Source organism: Microcaecilia unicolor, chromosome 8 (assembly GCF_901765095.1).
Source record: "Microcaecilia unicolor chromosome 8, aMicUni1.1, whole genome shotgun sequence".
Lineage (NCBI taxonomy): Eukaryota > Metazoa > Chordata > Amphibia > Gymnophiona > Siphonopidae > Microcaecilia > Microcaecilia unicolor.
Window position 1 is genome coordinate 152,714,078 of NC_044038.1, and position 23,884 is coordinate 152,737,961.

Here is a 23,884-nt window from a genome sequence, read left to right on the forward strand (position 1 = left end):
ATTGTCTCCCTTCGGGTCTTTCCTCCCTGTGTCCCGCCCTCGTCTGATGTAACTTCCTGTTTCCACGAGGGCGGGACACAGGGAGAGAAGGCCCGAAGGGAGGCAATCTGCCGCTGCGCTTTCACACAGAGGTGAGGCGCTGTGATTTGAATGCAGGGGGCCTGGTGGTGAACGGAGGGGGGCTGTCGGGGCCCCGGGGGCAGCCTTGCCCCGGGCCCAGCCCAGTCTCTCAGCAGCCCTGTTCCTTGGTTCTACACCTACTATTCTAAACACTAGGCTGCTCCTCTAGTCCACTGGGGAAAGGGACATAACGAGGGGAAAGGAAAAATAGGGGGAGGTGAAGAGGAGAGGAGGGAGAAACCAGAAAAATCAAGATGTGGTATTATATGTTTGATTGAAGAATATTGAGAAAATGTTATAATATACTAGTAAAAAAGGCCCGTTTCTGTTTGAAAGGAAACGGGCGCTAGCAAGGTTTTCCTCTGAGTGTGTATGTTTGAGAGAGTGTATGTGAGAGTAACTGTGTGAGAGAGGCTTCTGTTCCTGCTGCTGTGCATTCCCAGTGTTGTGCTGATTCGCTGCTCCCTGTATCGTGGCTCCACTCCTCTCCCTTCTACTGGCCAATCTGGTGTGGGTTGTGTGACGGCACTATTATCTACTACATGAGGGACACCACCTCCAGCGGAAACAATGGTTCCAGGCAGCCTCAGAATGTTGGAGGTGAGAATTATTATATTGGATAATTGGCTATGTAGCGATGGTTGGAAAAAACCCAATAATAATAATAAGTAAAACTTTTATTAAAAAACACAAATAAACAAAAGAAGCAGCCTACCTTTCTGGATGCTAGAAACTCCATGCCCCGAGCCACCTGGAAGCTGTAACAAATTAAGTCCTCCATGGTCAATGGGCTTTGCCACAAGTCATCCACTAAATTTAGAAGGGGAAAAAAAGAGATTAAAGAAAAGTGCTCTAGAGAAAGACAACTCATATATTCTGAGACTGTCTTGGGTGTCTGAACAACTGATGGACAACTGAGAAGAGTGAGCACAGCAAAGAATTTCACTCTAAGACTAGGGTTTTTTTTTACTAAGTTGTGGTAATGTTTATAGCTCGCATAGAAATCAGCTGGTGGCAAACGCCGAGATGTCCATTATATTCCTATAGGCGTCTCAGCATTTACTGCAGCTGATTTCTACCGTAAGCTATAAACGCTACTGCAGTTTAGTAAAAGGACCCCTTGATTAGTTAGTAGAAAAAGCAAGACATTAAGTTTCATTTGGCCATTATCTCACAGGGCCAAAATATTTTGGTTGGAAATAGGATGCCACCCAGAGCTGGCATTAGCGTTTGCAGGGCCATGTGTGGACTGGTTTGGTATCCCCTCCCCACTTGTGGCAAGATTTCAAATAGGGGGCCTGGAATTGCTTTTATTTAAACAAAATTCTTTAATCCCTGACTACTAGTGTGATCTTAGTAATTTACAAGCGTGAGATACCCTGGACCCCTGAGGTACTACAAAAGCAAAAATAGAGAACCATTGACAGACATTTATCATCTAGTTTACATTGTTACATTGTATTACCAACTTATTATCTTGTATTATAAATAAAGACAGAAGGACATGGATAGGGAAAAGAAGCTTTAAGTTTTGGTCAGTCACCAGTTGCAAAGCACCCTCATTTAAGCATGGGGTCCTAGGAGTGCGGGACTCTATGCGGCCACCCTTGCTGACCCTGCTTAAGGCTGGCCTTGACACCACTAATTTTGTGGGGCATATAGAGAATAGAGATTCAATACAGACAACATGAAAGGCTGCATTAGATTACAGTGAAATGATTCGGCTTCACCCAGTTCACAAGCACTACATTAAACATGGTTAATGTCTGAATGGTTGCACAGATGTGGTTGAAGTTCAGTGGGTTAAACTATGGGGGGGGGGGGGGGGGGGGGGGGGGGGGGGGGTTCTAATGTAGCTTTCTTACCTTCTGGCACTATCTGGTTTTTATTCATCAGAAGCCTGTTGAAAATAACGTTTTCACTGTTACCAACACGACTTCTGTCTGCTCGCACTGCCTCCACCATGGACTGGACCTGATTACGCAGTCTGGGTGATTTCTCCTGGGAGAAAGACCATAAATTATGGCACATTTTCACAAGATGTGGAGTCCTCTTTTAATAATGTATAATGCATTGAAGTCTTGCAGGGGGCCTGGCTATTGTGGGGTGAGACCCTCAGTGATCACTCACCCCCTGAAGGGTGGCATGGCATTTGAGTACCGGCACCTTTTTTGCTAGAAAAATTGACCCATGGACCACAAGTTTTAATGAAAGAGCTCATGCTCAACACACCAATTCTGCTTTGTCATAGATTCTGTGACTGGTTGCAGGGGGCCTGGCTATTGTGGGGTGAGACCCTCAGTGATCACTCCACCCCTGAAGGATGGCCTGGCATTTGAGTACCGGCACCTTTTTTGCTAGAAAAATTGCACTGAGTCTTAGCCATAAAGCTTCAACATGTAGCCCGTGTGTAAATTCTGTATGTAACCTTGTGTTTATTTGTTGTTAAATGCGTTTGCAATAAATTTCAAGAGAGAGATTTGAGATATTGATACTTGATTTTCCCTGAAGCAGAGTGTGGATAGTTCAAAATACAATCGTGTTGGGTTATTTTGGATATTTTGGCCATTACATGGGAGATGAGTTTTGACCACTTTGACATCACAGCTGGAAGCTAAGCATTCTTAATATTTTGAGAATTTTTTAATATGTGTTTTGACATAAATTTTTATCAAGCTAAACTGATGAATAGGTCAGTCAGAAGAAGATGCTGCCTTCAAAAGCCTGCCAAAAATGTATTAATAGTCCAATAAAAATGGCATCACCTTATTTTCCTTTTTTTAATTTCTGTTTTTTAGCTTGAAAGTGGATTAACACAGTAACTGCGGTACTTTATCCAAGATGTGATTCATGGAACTACACTGCCAGTCTTCCTCTTCCTTCTCTATTTATCAGATCAGATCAGTGCAATTTTTCTAAGGTTTGGCAATTAAAATTCAATGCGAAGAAATGCAAAGTGATGCATTTAGGGAGTAGAAACCCACGAGAGACTTATGTGTTAGGCGGGGAGAGTCTGATAGGTACTGAGGGGGAGAGGGATCTTGGGGTGATAGTATCCGAGGATCTGAAGGCGACGAAACAGTGTGACAAGGCGGTGGCCATAGCGAGAAGGTTGCTAGGCTGTATAGAGAGAGGTGTGATCAGCAGAAGAAAGGAAGTGTTGATGCCCCTGTACAAGTCGTTGGTGAGGCCCCACCTGGAGTATTGTGTTCAGTTTTGGAGGCTGTACCTTGAGAAGGATGTTAAAAAAATGGAAGCGGTGCAGAGAAAAGCTACGAGAATGGTATGGGATTTGCGTTCCAAGACGTATGAGCAGAGACTTGCTGACCTGAACATGTATACCCTGAGGAAAGGAGGAACAGGGGTAATATGATACAGACGTTCAAATACTTGAAAGGTATTAATCCGCAAAAAAATCTTTTCCGGAGATTGAAGGCAGTAGAACGAGAGAACATGAAATGAGATTGAAGGGGGGGCAGACTCAAAAAAGATGTCAGGAAGTATTTTTTCACGGAGAGGGTGGTGGATGCTTGGAATGCCCTCCCGCGGGAGGTGGTGGAGATGAAAACGATAACGGAATTCAAACATGCGTGGGATATGCATAAAGGAATCCTGTGCAGTAGGAATGGATCCTCAGAAGCTTAGCCGAAATTGGGTGGCAGAGCAGGTGGGGGAAGAGAGGTTGGTGGTTGGGAGGCGAGGATAGTGGAGGGCAGACTTATACGGTCTGTACCAGAGCCGGTGATGGGAGGCGGGACTGGTGGTTGGGAGGCGGGAAATACTGCTGGGCAGACTTGTACGGTCTGTGCCCTGAAAAAGGCAGGTACAAATCAAGGTAAGGTATACACATATGAGTTTATCTTGTTGGGCAGACCGGATGGACAATGCAGGTCTTTTTCTGCCGTCATCTACTATGTTACTATGTTACTATGTTAGATCGAGATGAGCGCAGGCTGGGTAGGAGGAAAAGATGAAGAGTCACAGCTTCTGCTACTCTGCCCTTGTTCTCTGATGATGTCTCAGCAAAGCAGCGACAGTCCTGCTTCCTTTAGGTGCCTCTCCTTTGAGTATCTGGTTTAGCTCTTGAAACATAGTCCAAATATGTATTTGGCCCAATAAGAAGGTATCACCTTATATTCTTGTGTTTATTTATTATCCTTTATTTCTATATATACAAGGGGGCTAACAGGGCAACCAACCTACTTTGATCATCTGAGACTTGTAATGGTGTATTTCTTTCTACAAGCAAGTGGTTAGTCATTTGATTAATTCTTACCACTCAAAACCAGTGTTTATGGTTAATAGACTACTTCAGAAAATAAAACAACTCCCCCTAGTGAATGGGCACTGACAGGTTGAAAAGGGAGCAGTGCAGAGGGAAAAGTCTTAAAATATTATGAGATGTTCAGGGCTTCACAGAAGGGGAGCTTAATAATGAGGACTTAGGAAACCCGATTTGTGCGGGACTGGGTGTACCTGAAAACCTAGTCTGGAGTGAAATACCGAATAGGCCAGGAACACAGCTCAAGAACCAGTGCATTTTTGGTAGCAAAAAGGGTGCCGGTACTCAAATGCCAGGCCACCTTCAGGAACCCACCCCACAATAGCCAGGCTCCCTGCAACCAGTCACTGAATTTGTGACAAAGCAGAATTAGTGTGTAGAGGCTGAGATCTTTCATTAAAACTTGGGGACCATGGGTCAATTTTAGCAGACAATGGAAAAGGTGCTGGTACTCAGTACCCCCTCAAAAAAGCCCTGCATAGAACAGACTAATGGGGTCTTTTACTAAGGCACGCTGCCATTTTAGTGCGTGCTAAAAATGGGTGCACGGTAAACGCTAAAGACGCCCATGTATTCCTATGGGCATCTTTAGCATTTAGTGCATGCCTATTTTTAACGCACGCTAAAAACGCCAGTGCGCCTAAGTAAAAGACCCCCTAAGGGACCAGTTTACTAAGATGCACTAGCGTTTTTAGCGCATGCATAAAATTAGTGCACGTTAGCCATGTAGGTACCCACATGAATAGCATGGGTGCCTACACCGTTAGCACGAGCTAAAAAAGCTAACGCCCTCTAGCACAGCTTAATAAGCAGGGCATTAAGTGAAAACTGCACATCAAGCTAGAGTAATGGATGAAAGGGAACTACTTTTCTTTTCTTTTTGAATAAAAGTAGCTTGTTAAATAGCTTTGACCTCCGTGTGTACCATACTGAGGAAGGGTCCTGCAGTAAAAGCTGTGTAAAGAGGCACGGATGACCTTGGTCCCCACGATCAGTCAGAGGCGCCCTTAGCTGTGAAATGTGTCAGAAGCTAGCCAGTTCTTGGCATACAAAGGTTGAGAAAAGGCTACAATAGACAAGACAATTGATACATGTATGCTATTTCATGGGAGCAGGTGAGATAGAAAGGATTAGGCAAGGCAATAAATAGATGCCATATAGAAAGGGGAAGAATACATTAGTGTGCTTTGTAGGAAAGATATTTGGAAAATAAGGTAAAAGAAAAAGGAAGCAGTGCATAACACACCCTCCAAGGGGGGACATGGATGATACATACACCATCTATGGAAGAGTAGGGAGAAAGTGGTTGATGACATGGTGAAGGAAGAAGAGGGCTATATAAGAGAGGAGGTGGAGAAGAAAAACTGAAGTAAGAATTGTACATACATACCCTGCATGGACTGAATCCGTCCCTTTTGGTCCGCAAGTAGTTTGAGAGGTTTCCGTATTTACAGAACTCCACAATGACCATGAGTGGACCTGACAGAGAGGAATCAGGGTTAGGGACTGTGGAGGGGCATTTTTGATATGATGTCTAAATCCAATTTTGGACGTCCAAAAATCCAGTAGCGAACATGGCCATTTTCAAACCAGAAAAATGTCCAACTTTTTGTTTCAAAAATGGCCATTTCCAAGACATTTTTATGCTCAAGACTATCTTTTAAGACCATTTTTGAACCCCCACCCCCAAAACGTCCAAGTTATAAATGCACAAAAATAAGTCATTGGGATGTATGGGAGGGGGGGAGGGGCTCAGCATTCTTAGACTGGCTACACAGACATCCCAGCAGAGCAGTGGGACATCCTAGCGGCACTGTAGTGGACATCACATAAAAGGTCCCAGGTACACTTCTTGCTGTTACCACCCCTTATATTGTATGGTGAGCCCACCAAAACCTCCCAAACCTACTGTACATCACTACAATAGCCCTTATGCCTGCAGATGTCACCAATATGTAGGCATAGGAAGTTTTTGGTAGGTTTTGGAGGGCTTACACTTTTCATCACAAGTGTACCAGTTAGAGTGGGATATGGGCCTGGGTCCCCTTCTCTGCAGTGCACTGCACTGACCACTAGGCTACTCATGGGACCTGCTTGCTGCTGTAACAGGACTGGCCATAACATCTGAAGCTGTCAGAGAGGCTGATATCTACTGCTTCTTTCACAGCTTTGGGGGGGGGGGGGGGGGGGGGGGGGGGATCAGAGAGATCACTGGGGGAGTAAGGGGTATCATGTCTTAACCCCTCATTTAGGGCACCTTTTTGTGACTTAGTCATGATTGAAACATGTGCAGACCAAAATGTCTAACTTTTAGCCCTGAATGTTTTTGCTTTCTTCCATTATGGGAGAAAAACATCCACGTTTTGGGAATGCCCAAATCCCACCCCCAACATGCTCCAACATGCTTCCTCATGATTTTGACGTACTGTAGAGAAAAACATCTCATATCCGAGTTCTAAAAATTGCAATTTGGACTTTTTTTTGGGAGAAAAATGCCATTTTTGAGATGGTATTCTCTTTTGAAAATGAGCCCCAAAATTTATTATGTGGGGTCAATTTTCAGCGGCAGTGGCAACTGGATTAGTTTGAACACCTGCATTTAAATTATTGTACATATTCAGCACCACTGTACATGTGGAGCCTCATTTTACATAGCCCATAGAGGGGCCCTTTGACTACGCCGTGTAAGCGCTTATGCACGCCCAACGTGCGTCAGATCTGAGTTAACACATGGCTACAGGACCGCAGAGGGTGGGGGGGAAGGGGGGACAAAATTCCTTGGGCCCGGGCCCCCGGGGGGGGGGCCCGGCAGCGCCACCGCAGTCCGGCCCGCCCGCCCTCCGTCGCTCCCTGGCATTGAATTTAAGCGCCTCACCTTCGAAAGCACAGCAAGCAGCGGCAGACCACTCCTTCCTTCCTTGTCCCGCCCTCGCCTGATGTAACTTCCGCGAGGGCGGGACACAGAAGGAAGGAGTGGTCTGCTGCTGCTTGCTGCGCGTTCGAAGGTGAGGCGCTTAAGGTCAGTGCAGAGGGCCTGAGGGTGGAGAGAGGGTCCGGTGGCGGATGGAGGGGGGGGCTGGAGACCTCGGATGGGGGGGGGGGGGGCCCGGGGGTGGCCTTGTCCCGGGCCTGGTCCAGTCTCTCGGCGGCCATGCCTGGCTACTGCTTGGCCCAGGCAGTAATGCACATCCACTTTGCACATCAGAAAGTATTTTTATTTTCTGGCATGTGGGCGGTAATCGGCACTTTAACGTACGTTGACCAATACTGCCCGGTTAACGCATGAGACCTTACTGCTAAGTCTATGGCTGGTGGTAAGGTCTCAGACCCAAAATGGATGCACGCCAATTTTCATTTTGCCGCACGTCCATTTTCGGCATTTTTTACAGGTGCACTGAAAAATGATTCTGTGCGCAGACAAAACATGCACCTACATTACCGCAGGCCACTTTTCAGCGCAATTTAGTAAAAGGACCTCAGAAATAGGAATTGAGATGCACAAAACAAGCAACTTTCTATGATTTAGCTCTCCCCAGGAGCAACATAAACGTGCATTCCCCCAAGTGTCTGTTTTTAAACCCCCCCCTTCAGTACTCAACTTAGCCAGCTAGATTATAAAAGACAAATTAACTCAGGAAATTTTCAGCCATAACCTAAAGAAACTGGCTATAAATAGCTGCCTATCTTGGATGACCAATGCTGTCATTACTGCGATAATCTGAGCTTTTGCACGCGCAACACATTCCATAAGATTAGTTATATTCAACGCTTAGAAATTTACCGTTGGGTTTCGTGCAGGCACCCAGCAAGTTCACCACATTCAGGTGGTTACCAATATGAATCAGGATCTTCAGTTCTGACATCAATGCTTTGTGTTCACTCGCTGTAGCTCCCTCTGAAACAGACAGTCAATAAGGTTATGGTCTCTCCTTCCTGATGCAACGAAATATCCCTGCTGCTACCCTTCATTCTACAGCCAGCAAATTTGAACTTGAATGAAAGACAAGCAATACATGGCTCCAGTTTCTGTGGGTACTGCCTCTCATCTCTGGATGGTGCAAAATTGCATTGAAATTACTGCATAAGCAGGGGTGGCTGCACATGGCCCTGCGCTCCGAGGGATCATGTGTGTAACTGAGTCAACTTTGTATCTACGCTATTTGTACCACCAGCATCAACCGCAGCTCTGCAGAATCGCGACTGGTGGGGATTTTGTTGTCTTTGTTTTTTCCCCACATATCTCTAAAAATACATACAACATCTTCACAAAGTTGTAAGTGAAAGAAAAAAATATTTCAAAGTGAAAGATTTATTTTTATAAGTGGTTCCTGTTTTTCAGAGCCAGTAAGTTTACAGCATGGAGATTAGTGCAATTTATTTCTGCTTGGTTTTCTCTGCTTTGATTTTTAAAAAATGTTATATTTATTGAAATTTCTAAATACAATCACAAGCAATATAAACTTGCTACAGTAAAGAGACCGGAGTACATTCTAGTCCACAGGAAAAATATCCAAAGAAGAAAAATAAAAAACTTTACAGTCCAAAGTTTACTAGTCTACAACTTTCAAAGAGATCCATTTCACGATACAAAGGTAACACAAGAAACAAAAAAGATGTCAATTCTTGTAGTTAGTGACAGCTTAAATTCTAAGTGTGATTTACTAGTAACCCTAACCCACAGGTGAACTAGTTGCTACAATTCCAGCAGAAGTGGCTACTTGAGACTTGAGATTTGGTTGTCACCAGTGGCGTAGCTATGGGGGGGGCCATGGGGCCTGGGCCTCCGCAAATTTCATCCGGGTCCCTGGTTTGGCTGGCGGTGGTCCCCAACCCCCACCAGCCGAAGCCTTCTTCAGTGCCGGTCTCCGGTGTAGCCGCGTTCGCTGCCCTACAATTCTTTCTTCATGCTCCTCCTGTGCACGCTGTGCAGGCTTCGGCTGGCAGGGGTTGAAGACCCCCGCCAGCAAAAGGTATTTGTTTTTGCGGGGAAAGTGACAAGGTGGTGAGGGAAAGTGGCAAGGAGGTGAGGGGGAGCGACGAGGAGGTGAGGTGGGGGGGCCAGGAGGCGAGGCGATGCGTAGCGGTGGGGGGGCAGCATTCAAAATGTGCCCCCAACCTCGGGCTCTGGCCCCCTCCCACGTGAGGTCTGGCTACACCCCTGGTTGTCACAAAGGTAGTTAGATGTTGCGGATTATAAAAAATATAGAGGACCGTATACAAAGCGGCGGTGCGCAATAACGCATGCTTATCGCATGTTAAAAAGGCACTACTATGGGATGCGCTCAGGTGTTCTGGGATCCAGGCACACCAATCCCGCACTAAAAAATATTTTTTAGCATGGGGGGGATACGTTTGTAGGCATTCTCTGAGCTAAGTAGGTAGCACAGGTAAATTGATGTGCGCTGCCTGATTAGCAAAGGGTTAGCGCAGGAGTCCTTACCGCCTTATGCATAGACTAGCCGTTAAGCCCGTAAAAACGGGCGGGTATTGGAATGTTTTTTTCCCCAAGGCCCCCCTCCCGTTGCAGCTGCAAAGCCCCTGCCATCCTCCTTCCCTGCCAGCTCCAAGGCCCCCTCTGTCCCTCCCTCCCAGCTCCAAGGCTCCAGTCCTCCCCCCTTCCCAGCTGCAAGGCCCCCTGCCCTCCCTCCCTCCCAGTTCCAAGGCCCTCCCCCCCAGCTCCCAAGGCCCCCCTTCCCTCCCTCCCAGTTCCAAGGCCCCCTGCTCTCCCTCACAACTGTAAGGGGCCCCATTCCCTCACAACTGTAAGGGCCCCCCTGCCCTCCCTCCCAGCTCCAAGGCTCCAGTCCTCCCCCTTCCCAGCTGCAAGGCCCCATGCCTGCCCGCCCTCCCTCCCTCCCAGTTCCAAGGCCCCAGGCCCTCCCCCCAGCTCCCAAGGCCCCCCGCCCTCCCTCCCTCCCAGTTCCAAGGCCCCAGGCCCTCCCCCCCAGCTCCCAAGGCCCCCTTCCCTCCCGCCCTCCCAGTTCCAAGGCCCCCTGCTCTCCCTCACAACTGTAACAGCCCCCCCTGCCCTCCAGCTCCAAGGCTCCAGTCCTCCCCCCTTCCCAGCTGCAAGGCCCCCCGCCCTCCCTCCCTCCCAGTTCCAAGGCCCCAGGCCCCCCCTGCTCCCTCCCTCCCAGTTCCAAGGCCCCCTGCTCTCCCTCACAACTGTAAGGGCCCCCCTGCCCTCCCTCCCAGCTCCGGCTCCAGTCATCCCCCCTTCCCAGCTGCAAGTCCCCCCGCCCTCCCTCCCTCCCTCCCACCCACCCAGTTCCAAGGCCCCAGGCCCCCCCAGCTCCCAAGGCCCCCTTCCCTCCCTCCCTCCCAGTTCCAAGGCCCCAGGCCCCCCCAGCTCCCCAGGCCCCCTTCCTTCCCCCCCTCCCTCCCTCCCAGCTCCAAGGCCCCCCTCCTTCTGAGACGTCCCATGTCCCCTCCCCCCCCCCAAGGTAGCCGCTACCGCCCCCCCCCCACGCCGGAGTCGCCACCACCCCCCCCTTCACCCGGCCCGGGCCCTCTCTTCGTTATTCAACTAACAGCAGCGCCGAAACAGCAGCAAGCAGCGGCTCCCGTTGGCCTTCCTTCACTGCCTGTGCCTCGCCCTCGTGTGACGTCACGTCGGCGAGGGCGGGGCACAGGCAGGGAAGGAAGGCCGACGGAGCTGAAGCTGAGCTGCTTGCTGCTGTTTTGGCGCTGCTGTAAGTTGAATAACGAAGAGAGGGCCCGGGCCGGGTGAAGGGGGGGTGGTGGCGACTCCGGGGTGGGGGGGCGGTAGCGGCTACCTTGGGGGGGGGGGGGAGCGGTAGCGACGTCAGCGGTTCCCTCCCTCCCCTTCAGCGCAGTTTCCCTCTCTGTCCCGCCCCCTTCCCCGTCATCACGTCTTGACGCGGGGGCGGGACAGAGAGGGAAGTCTCTACTGCGCATTTGCAGGTGAGTCGGTCACTTGCCATTTATAGGTTTGATGGTGGTAAGGGTGCACATGCTAATGGCCATATGCTAATTGGAAACTAGCACATGGCCATTAATGGGAAATAAAAAATTACGGCCATTTTACAGCCATGCTAAAAGCGGCCTACGCTATCTCCCGCTGGACTCCAAGAAACACCATGGCGCATTTCACGCTTGCACTTCCTCCGGGGTACCACACGGGTCAGGGTTTTTGTTGGAGGCTATCGGGAGCTTCTCCTGCATTCTCTAGGTTAAAATAAATTAAACAAGTATTTCAGATTAGCAAACTCTAACGGGGCAATTTTCAGAGGGATTTCCATAGCTAATGGGAAAAGGGGGGAGCACAGGTGGCGGGACACTTGAGGATTTCATTTGCAAAGCCTTGCACTGTCCATGGGGAGTTTCCCTATCAAAATCCCTATCAAAATCTATTTGCAGGCCTGCTAGAGGCAAGTGCCTGTGGACCAGCAAGCCAAGTAGGAGGGCTGAACGGTGCCCTCTACAGACTAGATTTATTAAAGTGTGCTAAAGATAATCTCCCGGATTCTATATATGATGCCCAGATCTGCGCGCTCCTAAGATGTGTGTGCAAATAGGGTCCTTCTACAAAGGCACGCTAGCATTTTTAGCATGCACTAAATGCTAGGGACGCCCCTATATGGGCATCTCTACCATTTAGCACAAGCATATTTCACACACGTGCTAAAAACACTAGCACGTCTTTGTAAAAGGACCCCTAATTGATTAAAGAGCTCTGAACTATCAATAATTGAGTGCTAATAACCCAATTATTTGGGTTAATTGGCAGCCATAAGAAATTGCATGTGCAGAGTGCCTATCCCCCATAGCATGTATCTGAAAAGGGTCGTGGCCATAGACATGTTAAGGGTGTTCCAAAAAGTTCTACATGCACTTATAGTATACAAGGTCAGCACACCCAACTTGGGCACCAGTATTTATACCAGGTTTCAGCAGGCGTAAGCCTGGCACCCAAAGTTTGGGTGTGGAAATCAGCACTAAGCACGATTCTATAAAGGGAAAGCACTATTTATAGAATCATGCTTAGTGCCAATCTTTATAGAATTTCGCACAATGCGTGATTCCAGTACATAGAGATGCAGAAAATGTGACTTGTGGTAAAAAATAATAACATTAGAATTGCTATATCGGATCAAACCAGTCTATCAAGCCCAGCATCCTGCTTCTAACAGTGGGCCATCCCAGTCATGAGTACTTGGCAGGATCCAGTGCTCTTATTTTCTTTGGAGAGAGGGAAATCTTCTCCAGTCACCTACCTTTAAGCATTTTAACTGCGACGGTTTCACAGCTGCTGCTTTTGTTGATTCCAAACGCCGAGGCTTCCATCACTTTCCCAAAGGCTCCATGGCCCAGCACTTTCCCTGCACAAGTGGCAAAGACAGGACATACTCAAGCCTAGGTGAATTTTTAGCGTCATGCCCTCACGGTTAACTTTCAGGCCCTACATCAACCTACCTCTCTAGATTTGGATAATTATATTCAATTTACTGAGCGCACAGCAGTCAGTGTTTTTTAAACGTTGGCCTCCATGGACAAAAAGAAATCCAGATAGTCAGTGACAGTATCTGGATAATGGCTGTCGCTGAATATCGGGAGTTTGAAGTCAGCACATGCGCCCTGTGTGACATGCCCCCAACTGACACGGAGTACTCCTTACCCGCTCACTTGATGATGTCAGCACAAGAAAAATCAATGGATGGCTTCCCTTGTGCCCTGTGTGGCCCACCGATCGCACATAGGGGCCCTTTACTAAGCTGCGGTAAAAAGTGGCCTGTGGTAGTGTGGGTGCGTGTTTTGGGTGCACGCTGGACCATTTTTTACTGCAGCTAGAAAAAGGGCTTTTTAATGGGCCTGGAAATGGGCATGCCCTAATATTAAATCTGTGCGTGCCTTTTTACGGCCTGAGCCCTTACCGCCACCCTCTGACTTAGTGGTAAGGGCTCACGTGCTACCCATGTGGTAACCATGCAGCACGAACCCAACTGCTGATTACTGCCGGAACGTCACCCATGGTAGAAAATAGAAAATTATTTTCTACCGCGGGATTCGGCATGCACTAAACTCAGAATTACTGCCAGGCACACGCGCTAGCCCGGTGGTAGTGCCGATTTGATGCACACTACCCACACGTTAACCCTCCTGCGCCTTAGTAAAAGGGTCCCATAGCTTGCTATAGCCCTGGCATTGTGGCTGTCTGGATAGTGGTGCTGTCCTTCCTTCAAAATGGTGGTAAATAAATCATAATAAATAAATAAAAATAAATTCAGCCACTATCTAGATTCCTAATCCCATACACTTGGGGCAGCTTTTTTCCACCTTGTCCTAAAGTCATGCAGACAATTATCTAGATAGCCATGCTGAAAATCACCGCTATCCGGATACTGCCAGCTCCACTACTGCTGAATATTGGGCTCTCTGAGAATTATCTGATTAGTAGGTGCTGAAAATCAGCCATTAGCTAGCAGTAATCAGGAAGTTCTCGAAATAAATCCAACAAGCCTCGGACCCTTCCTTGCCTCTGCCCCTCCTCAAATCAAACTCACCCCATCCAATGCACACCCTTCCCACTAATTGATTATGGATAAAACAAAAGTCTACCCATAGCTATGCCACTGCCTGGCATTGAATATTGTGTATGACCGCCAACCCAGAAGTTAACCAGGCACTAACCGATATTCAGACTGGTTCTTGGTTAATTTGCCGCATAAAGTAAGACAGTCCTTTTTCTGCCCTAATTTTGAGTGGTTACTTAGGGCCCTTTTACCAAACAGTGGTCAAAGGTAGCCTGTGGTGGCATTGGCGCATGGGATTGCCGTACGTCAAGGCCACCTGTTACCACCGCTGGTAAATAGACCTTTTTTTACAGCGCCAGTAAATGGTCGTGCGATATTTAAAAAATGTCCGCGTGCCCATTAACTGCCAGAGCCCACGCCGCCTCCTCTTTAGGAGGCAGTGAGGGCTCCGGAAGTAGCTTGGCCACAATCGGGCAGTGCCAATTACCATCGGGCACGCCCCCCCCCCCCAGCACTAGAAAATAAAAAGGCATTTTCTAGCACTGGAAATGGCACGTGTAAGACCCAGAAATTCCGTTGGGCTCCTGGGTGAGCCTGGCGGTAGGGCCAATTCACCTTGCACCAAGCTGGCAATAGCCCTACTGCCCTTTAATAAAAGGGCCCCTTAGCTGGTTAGCAGACTGAAAAACACCACTAACCAGCTAAGCGGTCCTTTTACTAAGCTGCGGTAAAAAGTGGCCTGCGGCTATGCAAGTGTGCTTTTTGGGCATGCGCTGGGCCATTTTTTTAAGGGGCTGGAAAAATGGACGTGTGCTAAAATAGAAACTGGCACGCACCCATTTTCCAGCCTGAGACCTTATCATCACCCACTGACCTAGCAGTAAGGTCTCACGTGCTTTCCGCACGGTAAGCATGCAGCATGTGCCAACTGCCATTTACCACCGAGTAAGTGGCCCACAGTAGAAAATAGAAAATTATTTTCTACTGTGGGATTCAGCGCACGCCAAATTAATGCCCGGCTGATGCGCTAGCCAATTTGGCATGCGCTGTATGTGCGTAGGCCCTCCTGCACCTTTGTAAAGGGGCCCCTAACTTTCCACTTTGCCCTCACTCCACCCCCCCCCCCCAACTGTCCACAAACTAGCTGGTTTTCAGCATGGGTGGTTAGAGGGGATATTCTGTAACATTTTTTGGTTAAGTACAGCTGAGTATCCCCAAATATCCCTACATAAGCGATTTAAACAGCCAGGAACGCATTCTGGCCATTTAAATCACTTTGAGTATCAATCCCAATATGTCTTATTGGTAGTTCTTATTCAGTACTAAACTGTTGCTCTTGACTTCCTGTGGCAGAGCTTTACAGAAAATCACAGAGGGAGGCCCCGGCAAGTGCATATTCCTGGAAGTAGTCCTGGAATTCATAATAATAACAATAATAATAACCCCCCCCCCAATAAAAAAGCAGTTGAGGGCAGACTTTTAGATGTGGGAAACATGAAACTTGCTTAGAATTAGGAAAAATCCAGTATCCAAATTAGTTTAAAATATATATTAAACGAATAAACATTTTTGCCAAACAGAGGCTCCTTTTCTGTGTGAGACCCTGGCTAAATGACCCTGATGGCCCCACTCTGATATGCCCTGGCTGTAAGACTCCAGCATCTCTCTTCACAGGAACTAGAAAACACAGTTACTGCGTCTAAAAGAGTCTTCAACTTTAACGTTTAAGCAGAATCTGGCATTTGCAGAATGGGCATGAACCGATACCGATGTATCTTTTAGCAATTAGTTTGCACATTGTCAGTGCATTTTTTCTAGAATAAAGGTGCAGGTACTCAAATGCCAGGCCACCCTTCAGGGTTGGGGTGATACCTGAGGGACCCACCCCACAATAGCCAGGAGGAGTAGCCTAGTGGTTAGTGCAGTGGACTTTGATCCTGGGGAACTAAGTTTGATTCCCACTGCAGCTCCTTGTGACCCTGGGCAAGTCACTTAACCCTCCATTGCCCCTGGTACAAAAAATAAGTACCTGAATATATGTAAACTGCTTTGAATGTAATTGCAACAACCTCAGAAAGGCGGTATATCAAGTCCCATTTCCCTTTCCCCCTATCTCTTTCCCCCTGCAATTCTGACAAGGCAGAATTGTTGTGTAGAGCCTGAGCTCTTTCATTAAAACTTGGGACCATGGATCAATTTTAGCAGACAACGAAAAAGATGCAGGTACTCAGTACCCCCTCAAAAAAGCCCTGCACATTGTTCTCCTTAGCTAGGATTTGTGGTTTCCTCATACCTAGCCGGAGGCGCTCACGAGCTGAAACTCCCACTTGCTGGAATCATAGGGGAGGTATTCGCACTGCTCTTCCAAGGGCACCTCACCAGGGTCCATGATGATTGACAGGTAGTCTGTCTTGATGTCAGCATGAGTGGGCTGCAGGAAACAGGGAAGAAGATGCGCTTACATTAACAATGTTATTCTTCCTGCATTTCTGCTTTTTCTTATCTGACTGAATCTGGGATTGGGACTTTAGTCCTTCTAGTCAAGGGGGGGGGGGGGGGGGTGTGTGAAAAAAGCATGACTCCTAGCCATCAGGTATACAATCTGCTTCCTCTTATGATTGTGCAGTGAACTGCAGATGAACTGTCCTAGATTATCTTTGTTTTTCCCAGCTCATCTCTAACTGACCCAGTACGACCAGAAGAGAAATTGAAGAAATGGGGAGGGTATAGGAGTTTCAGATTTATTATGAGCTGATGAGTGGAGCATTTCAAATCCAACTGGGAAGTGTTAGTAGTGGGTAGATAGTTCCGGAGATGAAATGCATCTGAGGTGATGTTAAGTAGGGACAGAGGTCATATGCTTCCATTTCCATTAATAATTAGGTGAAAATGACATGGATAGATGGATCACATACTGGCACATCATATCCATGTAATGCATTAATTCATTTTGCCCGTCTTTTTCTTTACAGCTACTGTGAGGAGTTCAACCTTTCAATTTTTTTTTCACAATTTTTTTTTTTTTTTGGGGGGGGGGGGGGGGGGGTGGGGTGGTGAATTTAGCATTCATCATAGTTAAAAGATTGATAACAGGACAGAGTCAGTCCACAGGGCAGCTAATAACAGGGTCATTGGTCTTTGTCATAAAGTATATAAAAACAGAGTTAAAGATCTCAGGGGGTCCTTTTACTAAGGTGTGTTGAAAAAATGGCCCTGTGCTACTGTAGGAACCTGTTTTGTAGCCCACAGATCCATTTTTCAGCGCACCTGTAAAAAATGCCTTTTTAAAATTTTTGGCTGAAAATGGATGTGTGGCAAAACAAAAATTGGCGCGCATCCATTTTGGGTCTGAGACCTTACCGCCACCCATTAACTTAGCAGTAAGGTCTCTTGCATTAACCGGGCGGTAATGGTCTACGCATGTACAATGCCTTTTACCGCTCTGTTAGTGCTGCGCGCCGGAAAATAAAAATTACTTTCCAGTGTGTGTAGTGGACGCGCGTAAATGATGAAATTACTGCCCGGGCCACGCGGTAGCCGGGTGGTAATTCCAAATTGATGTGCATTGGACATGCATAGGCACCTACGCAGCTTAGTAAAAGTGCCCCTCAATATGTATGCTTTGGAAGAAAGGTGGCAGAGAGGCGATACGATGGAGAAACTCAAATACCTCCGTGGCATAAATGCTCAGGAGGTGAGTCTCTTTCAATTGAAAGGGAGCTCTGGAATGATGGGGCATAGGATTGAAAGTGAAAGGGGACCGAATCAGAAGTAATCTAAGCAAATACTTCTTTGGAGAAAGGGTGATGGAGTGTGGAGGTGGTATAGACAAGAACTGGATCTGAATTCATGAAAGCATAGGACAAGCACAGAGGATCTCTAACGGAGAGGAAAGGATAGTAGAGATTAGAAGTTGGTATGGATGGGCAGATGAGTTAGGCCATATGGTCTTTATCTGCTGTCATTTTCTCTGTTTCCAGATTAATATGGACAGTGTTAGAATCTGAAGTCATTCATTCATTTATATGTTCATACATGAAACTGGTACACTAGCAGCTGAAGCAGTTCAAGTAAACAACAAACAAAAAGGAGTGAGCTAAATCCCAGATCACTTCCCTTTCCCTTCCCCATGAAACACTTCTCCAAAAAGAGGTCTCTCTATAAGGGGCGTAGCCAGACCTCACGGTGGGAGGGGTGCCAGAGCCAAGGTTGGGGGCACATTTTGAGTGCCGCCCTCCCCACTGCCACGCCTCGCCTCCTCACCCCCACCGCCTCGCTTCCTGGTTGCTCTCCCTCACCACCTCGTCGCTCCCCCCGCAAAAACAAATACCTTTGCTGGCAGGGGTCCCCAATCCCCGCCAGTCGAAGTCTTCTTCAGCCCAGTCTTTGGCGAAGCTGCGTTCGCTGCCCTGCTCTTCTTTCTTCTTGCTCCTCCTGTGCTTGGAGCGTCAGCGTGCACAGAAGGAGCAAGAAGAAGAAGAGTAGGGCAGGGAACATGGCTGCGCCGGAGACCAGCACTGAAGAAGGCTTCAACTGGCGAGGGTTAGGGACCCCTGCCAGCCAAACCAGGGGCCGGACGAAATTTGCGGGGGCCCATGCCCCCGTGGCCCCCTGTAGCTACGCCCTGCTCTGTATACTTATTGCTTTCTATAGAAACCATCGATTAGCTGCATCTCAGAGATCGTTGCTATAGTGTTTTCATCAATCTGGAAATAGAATACGGTGAACTGCTTCTGCAAAAGGTTTTGAAATGTCCACAACTGAGTAATAGCCTTATGCAGAGGAGCAACAGAAAGGCAGATATTCAGCTCCCCTATGCGAATCCCTTCTATCATCCTGGCACTTACTCTCTTAATGTTACAGAAGATGAGAATGAGGAGGATCCAGAAGAATACTGCAATGACTCCTGTGCCGTCAGAATTACAATCTCTGCGTTCATCTTTTCATCGGATCCTGGAAGAGACAAATCAGATAGAATCATTTTGCACATGCAAACTAAGAATCACCAGGTTTGGCAGTTAAGTGGTTGCTCTGTAGGGCAGAGCTCTCGCCGTCCTAGAGAAAATGCAGTTATTGGACCCAACAACAAGGAGAGAAGGAAGCTAATTATCTCCAACACAGAAAATATGAGGCTCGATATTCTAAAAAAGCTGAGCGCCTAAAATTATGCTCCTCAGTTAGGCTTCTAAATTTGTGACCTATTGTCAGTTGAAAATTCACCTTGATTTAGGAGCTTAAAAGTTCTGCTTATATATTTACAACTGTCATTCATTGGCCTAAATTTAGGGGTCCTTTTACCAAACTGCGGTAAAAGGTGGCCTTACCACATTCTTACATGGGTCATTTGGTCATTTGGGTTTCTGCTAGATACTTTTTGGGTTTCTGCCAGACTCCGTTCCTTTTATCTCGCTGCACCTCACGCCTGAATAGACTTCCCAAGCCTGTATGTCTAGTCCCGTCTTTGGCTGTTTTCAAGTCCAGATTAAAAGCCCACCTCTTTGCCGCTGCTTTTCACTCCTAACCTCTATTCACTTGCCCTGTCCTTTTATCCCCACCTTCTTATTCCCTTACCCTTACTTATTCTGTCTGTTTACCTGTCTTATCTAGATTGTAAGCTCTTTGAGCAGGGACTGTCTTTTGTGTTTGATGTACAGTGCTGCGTATGCCTTGTAGGCGCTACAGAAGTGTGAAGTAGTAGTAGTAGTAGTAGTACTTGTTACCTGGCTTGGCCATTGTTTGGAACACAGGATACTGGGCTAGATGGACCATTGGTCTGACCCCAGTATGGCTACTCTTAACTTCTTATGTTCTTTTCCTGCATGTTCTAAGGCCATTTTTCTGCAGGGGTAAATGGCCGATTTTTCTATTTTCTGTATTAATGGCCAGGAAGTTTTTGTCAAAGGGAAGGCTTGAACCGGTATGAGCAGTGGGTAGGAGTCTCCGCTCAGTGCTGGTGAAAAACAGAAGGATTTAAAAGGTACCGGGGTGTGTGTGTGTGGGTTAAGAGCCCCCCCCCCAATCGCCGGGGGTGGGGAAATGTCGGGCACCATCTTCCCTTACTATGCCACTAGCGGCACTTTCCAGTTAAGTGCCACTCAATATGTCCGGCTAGCCCCAGACAAGTAATTTAAATGGCCAGAAACCTTTTCTGGCTGTTTACATTGCTTTGAATATGTACCCTGAAATAAATAAGTCATGAAATGAAAATGAAACAAAACAAATATTTCCTTTCACACACACCCCTACAATACAAACACTAGTAGGGTTTGTAATGCGGTGTGGTCTCAAGTTCAGTTCTTAAGGCAGTGGCAGAGCTACAGGTGGGCCTGGGTGGGCCAGGGCCCACCCACTTTGGACTCAAGCCCACCCAAAATTGTGACACTTGCTGTAGCTGATAGGGATCCCCAAGCCTTGCCATGCTGGAAATTTCCTCTCCTTGGGCAGCCAGCGCTCTTCCAAATGTCAGCCAGCAGCACTTGCCTTGAGCTGACACAGACTGGCCCTTCTGCACATGCTCAGTTTTCACACATGCAAAAGCACTGAGTATGCACGGCCTGCCAGCAGCAGCAATCAGTTTGAGACAAGAGCTGCCGGCTGCCATTTGGAAGAGTGCTGGCTGCTTGAGGAGGAGGAGGAAATCTTCAGCTGACAGGGTTTTGCGGATTCCGCCAGCTCAAGTATTTAATATTTGGGGGTTTTTGGGCAGGGAGGGGTGGAGAGAGGAGAAAACCGGAGGGGGACTGGGGGGAGGGGTGTGTGTGGTGAATTCCATGCCTGCCCACCTTGGGCTCTGGCCCACCCAAAATTGGCCATCTAACTACGCCCCTGCCTCAAGGGCTGCCAGCAGGGTAAATAATCCATGCAAATCAGCCCAATTCTTAGTTTATATGTAGGATGGATATTCATTGTGGATAGCCAGGAGCCTGATCTTTCAGAAATCCTTGCTGAACCCAGGGGCGTAGCTAGGTGGGGCCACGGGGGCATGGACCCCCACAGATTTAGCCCTGGCCCTCCTACTTTCACACCCCTGTCGCTATCAACCCCCTCCTGCCGCCGCCGCCGCCAACCCTCCCCTGCTGCCGCCGTCAGGTACCTTTGTTGGCGGGAATCCCCATCCCCGCCAGCCGAAGTCCTCTTCAGCGCCGGTCTCTGGCGCGTTGCTGATCTGGATTCTGTTTCTGTTAGTCTTTCTTGACTCCTGATGTCTGCACGTAGGAACGTGCAGGACGTCAGGACTCACAGAAACAGAATCCAGATCGGGCCCAGGGTGATCATAAGGGGTGAAAGGAGGAGACTGAGGTGCCAGTCACTCTGTAAGTCTGCAAGCATGGCAGCCCAATAAGATAGGGGGTTACCAAAAGCCATCTGTGCTCCAGTGACACCCGCTTGAGCACTAGCTGGGGACATTACCTTCCACGGAGATGCTGGCTGATGAGTTCACACAGCCTTTGCCGTTGCAAGCTCTACAGAGGTACGTGCCCGGCATCCTCTTCTCTTACCCTCTGAATACTCAGTGAATGATTTGATTCCCTCAGAACAATCCCTGAAATAAAAGAATAATCATTGAGAACTCACCATGAGTGTTTCCACCTTAGGTTAAATTCACCCTGTGATCGGGTGCTCCCTCTCTTCCAACGAGACCAAAACGGGATCATGATTCTCAGTATTATTTATGCCTCCATTGGCTTCTGATGGAGGCAAGGGTGGTTTTCAAGTTTTATTGTATTTTGTTCAAAATAGGTTGGCCCTTCCTTATAGCATTCTTTATTTACATTTATATCTTCTATGAGATCATGGGCATTAAGGGCTCCTTTTACTAAGGTGCACTGAAAATGGCCTGCGGTAGTGTAGGCGCGGGTTTTGGGCATGCGCCAATCCATTTTTTCAGCATGCCTGTAAAAAAGGCCTTTTTAAAATTTTTTTTTGCCGAAAATGGACATATGGCAAAATCAAAATTGCCGTTGCGTCCATTTTAGGCCTGCGACCTTACCGCCAGCCATTGACCTAGTGGTGGTAAAGACTCACGTGGTAACTGGGCGGTAATGACCTACACGTGTCAAATGCCACTTGGCGCGCGTCTGATACGCGCATCCGAAAATAATTTTTCGGACACGTGCCAAAAATGAAATTACCGCAAGAGCCACACGGTAGCTGGGTGGTACCTCACTTTTGGCACGCATTGGGCGCGTGTAGACTCTTATGCGGCTTAGTAAAAGGGCCCCTAAAACAGCTTAATCCTTTTGTTCATCCCAATCCTAAGGGGATGAGGCGTTTTCACCTGTTTGAATCCTTTTTTGTCTACCAAGCAACTACACTTCAGAAATCTCTTCCTTACAACTTATGCTGGAACACTGATTACAAAAATTTCAGCCAACGTTGTAAAACATTTTTATTTGAAGGATTTTTCTTACAGCAAAAATTACGAACAAAGTAAAAGCAGATCACATACAAAATACCAAAACAAGTAAATAAAAAGAAGTGGTTTATTGAACAGTTACCCTCTAGGGACAGAGAAAGTACTTGCTTATAATTATATAAATTGAGCTTACAATATATATCTCTGTCCCTAGAGGGTAACTGTTCAATAAACCACTTCTTTTTATCTACTTGTTTGGTATTTTGTATGTGATCTGCTTTACTGTTTGTATCTCAGTAGGCAGATCAGTGCCTCTTGGTTTGTTTTTTTATTACAGCAAAAGTTATGCTGATATGGTTAACTTCACAAGATTTATATGATTACTGTACACTTTTTACACCGAATGTAAGATAAATGTAGCGATATCTACTTTTAGATAGTTAATTCTCATTATTGTATTCCCGGGATGTACCAGTATCTTATTCATTGTAATCCATGTTGAACTAATTTCTTTTGGAATATGTGGAATATAAGAATAAATATTATTATTATTATTAGATCACCATTTTCCTCTGAGTCACTACTTCTCTCATATATCCTACAATTAAATACTTCTATTCCTTTCTGATGTAGACTCTATGGGGCAGTTCCTTAAGTGGGTGCCCCCTTTTAGACACCCTGATGTCGCATGGCAAGAGTCTGTTCTATAACAGCATCTGGCGCCCAGATTCTAGAATAATAGCATATCTCAGTATTCTAGAATGGAATCTGGGCGCCAGATGCTGCTATAGAACAGACTCTTACCATAGATCTGGATTAACCTGGTAAATAAAGCAAGGGAATGTGTAATTACAGTGTTCTGGAAGTTGTGTGTGCAGGTGATAGTAGTGGTGTAGCTACGGGGGGCCACGAGGGCCTGGGCCCCCCAAATTGGCTCTGGGGCCCCTGGTTGGTTGGCGGCGGACCCCAACCCCGCCAGCTGAAGCGTTTGTCCAGCGCTGGTCTCGACTCTCCGCCGCATTGCCTGCTCTGCTCGTCCCCTCACATCACGTGCATGTTCGTTTTAATGAAACTAAGCACCCGCGACACTTCAGCATGGACCCCGGCCAGACAAAGGTAAGTGAGGCGGCGGCTGCTGGGAGGCAGCGGCAGGGAGGTGGGCCAAAATGCGCCCCCCCTACTTTGAGCTCTGGACCCCCCCCAACATCGAGGTCTGGCTGCGCCACTGACTGACAGTATCACCCATGCCTCTCCCATGCTCCACCCATGTCAATGCCCCCCTCCGAGTTGGGCATCTTTATAGAATAGTACTTAGTGCTGGGATCCACGACTACTTTTAGGCACAACCATTTACACCAACTGAACCCTGCTGTAAATTCTTGCACCTAAATTAGGCATGGATCCCCCTTACTCTATAACGATGCGTATACATTTCACGGACGCCACTGACCCTCCCATGCTCGTTATTCAATTAAATTGTGCATGCAAATTGAGCATGTGGCCATATTTTATGCATAAATTGGGCCCACACCTAAATTTGTAAGCTCAATTAAAGTGCTGTATATAGAATCCGGGGTTATGACCTCTTACAAATGTCCTTACAGAATAGCGCTTAGTCGCTTTGCTGTCATT

General features: G+C 47.4%; 1 protein-coding gene across 1 annotated transcript in view; it reads right to left on the bottom strand.

The window, feature by feature from the left end:
• The window catches only part of FLT4 (fms related tyrosine kinase 4), a 241,440-nt gene that overhangs the window by 37,251 nt on the left and 180,305 nt on the right, over window positions 1-23,884 (bottom strand). The window contains 11 exon segments of the mRNA XM_030212922.1: window positions 836-930; window positions 1,986-2,121; window positions 5,793-5,881; window positions 8,184-8,297; window positions 12,640-12,744; window positions 16,190-16,211; window positions 16,214-16,327; window positions 18,744-18,811; window positions 18,814-18,849; window positions 21,307-21,376; window positions 21,378-21,439. Of these exon segments, the coding sequence (XP_030068782.1) occupies window positions 836-930; window positions 1,986-2,121; window positions 5,793-5,881; window positions 8,184-8,297; window positions 12,640-12,744; window positions 16,190-16,211; window positions 16,214-16,327; window positions 18,744-18,811; window positions 18,814-18,849; window positions 21,307-21,376; window positions 21,378-21,439 (911 nt within the window).